Source organism: Sesamum indicum, unplaced genomic scaffold, assembly GCF_000512975.1.
Source record: "Sesamum indicum cultivar Zhongzhi No. 13 unplaced genomic scaffold, S_indicum_v1.0 scaffold00416, whole genome shotgun sequence".
NCBI classification, from domain to species: domain Eukaryota; kingdom Viridiplantae; phylum Streptophyta; class Magnoliopsida; order Lamiales; family Pedaliaceae; genus Sesamum; species Sesamum indicum.
This window is the reverse complement of record NW_011628304.1, coordinates 7,448-13,532: the sequence shown is the minus strand read 5'-3', so window position 1 is coordinate 13,532 and position 6,085 is coordinate 7,448. Positions and strand designations below refer to the sequence as shown.

The 6,085-nt window shown below is 38.5% G+C and overlaps 1 protein-coding gene across 1 annotated transcript; it reads right to left on the bottom strand.

The window, feature by feature from the left end:
- Positions 1 to 487: 487 nt before the first annotated feature.
- Positions 488 to 5,350, bottom strand: LOC105180211 (pentatricopeptide repeat-containing protein At2g16880; the record flags this gene model as incomplete). Its single annotated transcript, XM_020691607.1, has 4 exons — positions 488 to 688; positions 1,329 to 2,286; positions 2,388 to 2,583; positions 2,948 to 5,350. A coding segment is annotated over one exon (2,319 nt), but the record flags the coding sequence as incomplete, so codon positions are not given.
- Between the last annotated feature and the right edge of the window lie 735 nt (positions 5,351 to 6,085).

The following is a 6,085-nucleotide window of genomic DNA, read 5'->3' as shown; positions in this document are numbered from 1 at the left end:
TAAAGAAATTTTTAATTAATAGTTAATGGATTTAACAATATTAACATTAATATATATATATATTCCACTACATTATCAGTTAATGAATTTTTAGTTATGTTAGAATTTTAAAAATAATTTTAAAAAAACCCTTACCTTTCTAAAAAAAGTGTTCACAGATATCCTATAGTCATACTTTTGGATCATACGAACTTATCTCTAAAAAAGATATCAAATGCTTTATAACATTTTATAAAATATTTTGAAAAGTTTATAACTTCAGTCAAACAACTCTTAATCTGAACCGGGGAATCCCGCGAGTCATCAAGAATAACCCGTCATCTCTGACATTGATTATAGAAAGAACCAGACCAGAGAGTAAACTGAACAAAGTAATAAGTTCTCCAAATCACTACAATTTTTCCAGATATTCCAAGAACAAGTGTCATGTGTTGCATCATAAGTGCATGTTTTTGCCACAGATTACAATGAGGTTGATACAAAAGAATCCATGGATATATGACAACATTTACTACCTTAGCGCTGTGCCGGTTGATGAGGTAGAAGAACAAGAGATCAATCCCCAAACCCTTCAATCCACTTGCTAAGAGCGATAACAGCCGGTGAAACATCATCAGTCTACGATGTCAGAGTTGGTACCAAAACTATCAACCTGATCACTCCCAGCCTAATCGTATGTCTGCATATCCTGAGCATTTTCAAGTCACAATCAAAGCAAAAATAATTCCCCGACTTGAATAGAATGATTAGTTTCTATATTCATGATCCCACATCATAATGCAAGTTACTGGAGTTAAGTAGAAATAAAAAGCTTGAAGTCTTTCTGAGTTTTGCATGCAAATCTAAGATGCAATGCAAAAAATCAAAACTTCACAACATGAGGCCTATGTTGCAAGAAGAGTTTGAACTATACAAATTGTATACTGAACCACTGCTATGAAACTCATCCTGAGAGTACAAATACCATCAGAGTATAGGAATGACGCAATCATGAATACAGTAATGCATTAATCAATGAGGAAAGGAGGATGTGTACATTGCCATCAGAGGTCAAAAGCCAAAGACATTATATGCAATCTGACAATTTACACAACTGCTAGGTAAACATTAACAAGCTTTACGCACAAGAACGTTTCATCCATTAGCATTCAGATTAAACAAGAATAGACTTCCGACTGCAAATTTCTGACAGAGCAACATACATAATGGTCTAGGGAAAAGAGCTTTGATTGTTTTCACAAAGCACATAAAAATTTTAACTTCTCAACTTTGATAGGTAACACAACAAGCATGTGAAAAGAGAAAATAAAAGGAGAGAAAGTGAGCACCTGAGAATGTCCAGTTTGCGAGAGAAACAGTTGATTTATCCTCTTACAACTTTTAGTCCAGGCTGCAACTCTCTTCCAGGAGGGATTATTGGAAAATACATGAAAACATGGTGGAAACCAAAGTATATCCATCAAGAGGAGCTCACAGATAGAAGAGAAATAATGATGTTACGAGCACCACAAATTTGCACAGAGATAACAATAAGATTCTAGTAGTTTCACCAAAAAAAGGTGCCACCTACAAATCCCAGAGTAGGCAAACGAAGTACTCAATGAAAAATACAGGCTCTGGGTCATCACCCAGAATTTTACAACAATCACAACAATGAATAGGGGCCTACCTAAACAATGGAATAAAAGCCTAATCAATACATGGGATAGTTGACTCATTATGGTGAGAAGTAACATATTAAGATAAAATGCTTTAGTTACAATGGTTTTCAATTTGTCATACTTGAGTACAATGTATACTGGTTGTTCATGATCAAATTACAACCAAAGCCAAATTTGACATCTGTGGGTAGTTATTCATGATCAAATCAGAATGAAAGCCAAATAGGACATCACACAGGACATCCAAGATATCAGTAGCATATAGTCACACTGATAGTGAAGCATCGACAAAGGCGTGCATTTTTCCTGCACACACACAAGACCAAATCTTTATAAACTACTCCTACTAAAACAGTTTCCAATAGAGGGAAAAAGGTAATCATTAGCCAACCTGGCTGATATCTTTTCAGTATTTACTTGAATGTACAGCGTATAATTACACCTTTATCTTGTCCATGATAAATGAATTTGTCACAAGATGGAAAAAGTCTGCAAATTAATAGACATCAGGAACAGGAAATTGCTAACCAACCTCAGTCTTCAACTCTCTTTTGCTGCTCCTAATACCTGGAGACAATGCTTAAATCTCCATAAGGGATCACCTACAAGATTTTCACATTTCTACCTGAAGGTGTATCCATGTCCAATCAAAACACTTTCCCATAAGTAATAGTTCATGATGAGCAGCTATTTTAAGGGAATACAGATCACCCTAACAATACCAACCTCGGTTACTCTGAACCAGTGAATGAGCACTGGATCATCAAGTCCATTGACATTGTTCCCAAAGGAATCTTTCAGGTGTAGAAGTCTGAGCCTGGAGTTGACACGGTAAAGTAGATCATCGTTTTGCTACATTTGAAAGCACAGAGGCACTCACATAGGCAGCTACAACCATTACTGCAGAGCACGACCGTTTTAACTGCATTCAGAAAATAGACAGATTTAAGTTGTTTGCAAATTAAAATGACAATAAAGAGGGGGTTCAATAAAATGACATAGAGCTTACACCAGAACTTAATTAAGAATCTATATCCTATCATTACAATGCCATGTTCAAAGATGTAGGAAAGAAGGTATGCTCTTTCAGTAATGGAAATTGACACTAGCAGGAAAAACACAAAAACAAAGTAATGAATTTGTTGTTACGGCTACATTGATAATACACACAGAAACCACAAAGCGAAACTTCCCCAATCATCAGTACAATGGGTTAAGCTACGAACAAGAAGCAATGAAAGCTACTGGTGTTTTCTTACATACAAAGCCAAGGGAAAAGTATATACCTAAGTTACACGTAGTGCGTTTGCAATGATGAAGTGAAACATGTTCACTGCCTGGAGCCAAAGGAAGTACAAACCAATACACAATTAACCAGGTTTCAAAATACTTTTCCTCCTCTTAATGAGTCCGCTCATTAAAGTAATGTAGGTGGACTTATTTACAGTTATACCCCTCTGAGTCTGTTCCATAAAGATATGCATGGCATCTTTGTATCTCCCTTCAGCACAGAGCTCACTAATCTGTTCTGAATAAGCGATAGTACTTGAATCTGATTCATCTGAAGGTTCATTAGTAACCAAACTTTGTCTATCATCAGTCTGCTTCAAATTTTGAGCCAGTTTATCCCTCTCGACCATTTTTGATAAAAGTTCTTCAGCTTCTTTAGTTTTTCCAGCATCATTAAGAGCACCAACAATGGCGTTAAATGTATAACTATCAGGACCTAATTTCTTTTCTTCCATTTCAGCAACAAGGCCCAAAGCATCCTCAAGTCTTCCTTCCTTGCATAAGGCTGTTATTAATGTATTGTATGTCACAGCATCAAGGTTTTTCCCTTTCGAAATCCATGTGTTGAAGAGTTTGATAGCTTTTTCGAGCATCCCTTCCCTGCACAACCCTCGAAGAAGAATGTTGCAAGTATAGATATCAGGCTTAAAAGACTTTTCAACCATCTTGTTGTGGAATTGAAATGCTTTCTCCACGTTACCCTCCCAGCAGTACCCATGTATAATGGTGTTGTATGTGGTTTCATCAGGAACCAATCCATTCTCCAACAGTTCATTCAGCTTAGCAATTGCCGTATCTGTTTTGCCCAACTTGCAGAGCCCACCAATTACAGAATTATAAGTGATAATACTAGGTATTATCTCTTTCTCCTTCATTTCATCCCAAACCTTCATAGCTCTATCTGCATTATCTTCCTTGAAATACCCAACAATCAGAGTACCATAGCTCACTTCATCTACAATATAGCCTCTCTTATTCGCAGAACTGAGCAAGTCATATGCATCATTAAGCTTTCTTTCCCGGCATAGATTGTGCAGAGCAGTGTTGAGCGTCACTGTATCCATTTTCAAGCCTTTCGCACCCATTTGATTCATCATTCTAAAAGCCTCCGCCAAATCACCTGCTTTACAAAATCCACTAATCAAAGTATTGTAGGTGACACAATCCGGTGAAAATCCAGTCTCTTCCATCCTCCTTACCACCTCACTGGCATCTTTCATCCTCCCTTCCTTGCAATACCACTTAATCATGATGTTGTGAGTAACCTCATTGGGTTGCACTCCTTTCTCCTTCATTTCATTCACCAACTTGAAAGCCTCCGAACTCTTTTTTGCCTCAAAACACCCATTTATCAAAGTGTTATATGTAATGACATCAGGTAACAACTTCAGTCCCTCCATCTCATCTCTTAGCCTAAATGCCTCATCAATCCTGCCCGTGTTACACAACCCATTAATCAACATATTATACGTCCAAACATCTGGCAACAAATTATCCTGAGTCATCAACTCAACAACCTTAGCTGCATCCTTCAACCACCCCATCCTACAATACCCATCAACCAAAATATTATAAGTATTCCTATTAGGAAAAAGACCCTTGCTCTTCATATCCAACAATAAATCACGAATATCATGCAACTTCCCCTTCTTACACAGGGCATCCAATATAGTGTTATAACTCGCATTATCTGGTTTACACTTAAAATCGTCCTCCATCTTCCTCAACAACTGCATTGCATCCCCAAACTTATACTCTAAACAGTAACCACTAATCAAAATATTAAAAGTAACCACACTAGGCGACACACCAAGCTTCAATGCATCATTAAACAATTCTTTACAAAACTGTGAAGACCGAGAAGAAGGGTTCTTCTTTACCAGAGAGCTCAGCAAAGTGTTGAGAGTCAATAAATTTGGCCGAAGCTTATGGCGCTTCATTTTCTTGAAAATCTGTGCAGCGAGGTGGGGCCACCCAGAACGACAATAAGCGAAAATGCAGGTGTTTAAAAGGGCTTTCGACGGCGGCGGAAGAGGCGGAGCGGGGTGGAGGAGGTGACGGTGGAGCTGGTGGTGGGGATGTTCGGCAGTGATCTGGGATTGAAGAATACTCTTGGCGTCATCGAATTTATGGTGGGAAATGAGGGTGGAGAGGAGGGAGAGGAGAGGAGGGAGTGGTAGGGGGGTAAAGCTTTTGAGGGTGGAATGAGAATGGACCCAATTGAGGAAAGATAGCAAGGCGGAAGGCTGGTGGTGGAGGGCGGGGGAGGAGAGGATGGAGTGGATGACGGGTGGGGTTAGGTAGGGAAGGTAGGGAGAGAGGGCAGCGTGCAAGGGGGAGGTAGTGGTGTTGGAACTTTTGAGGACGGTGGTAATGGTGGATACGAGTTCCGTTGGGTTAAATACAATATATTAATCAACAAAGTAGGTGTCGGATGAATTTACTAAAACCTGGAACCCGTCCCCCTAAGAAAATTTTGGACTGGATTTAGGCCATGGGGTTGGAACTAGTGGACCAAGTAGTATTACTATTTTAAATATTTAAAAATATTTTTTTAAATAATAATTTTATAAATTCAAGAGGATAATATTATTAGTGTGTTCAAAAAACATACGAGTCCAATTGATATGAACTATGCTCAAAACTTGGGTTAAAGCAGATACCAATCCTGAAGGGGGACATCCAAAAAAGGCATTAGTACTCCAATGCCCAAATTAATATCAAATTTAAGAGAAAAATAATCATGATAGAGTAAGCAATTTTGTGAGAGAAAATCATGCTAAAGGTGCAATTCGAATGCTAAAGCAAGAAGAGAGAATGGTCTTCCAGATTCTAGAGGGAGTCCAAGTAAAGGGATTGAAGGTGTTCTTGTTGGAGGACTGAAAACGTTCCTGTTGGAGGATTGAAGAAGGTGTCCATGTTGGAAGATTGAAGGTGTCTTTATTGAAGGACTGCAAAAAGCGTCCTTGTTGGAGGACGAAAGGTATCCCTCTTGGTGGACTAAGGTGTACCTCTTGGTGCTGCCTGTATTTATAGAGAATGAGTACCTCTTCGTAGGAACTTTATGGTGACCTGCCTTTTCGAGAAAGAAAGCAAAAATACGGGATAAGGCACGATTTTATCTCCTCCTTGAC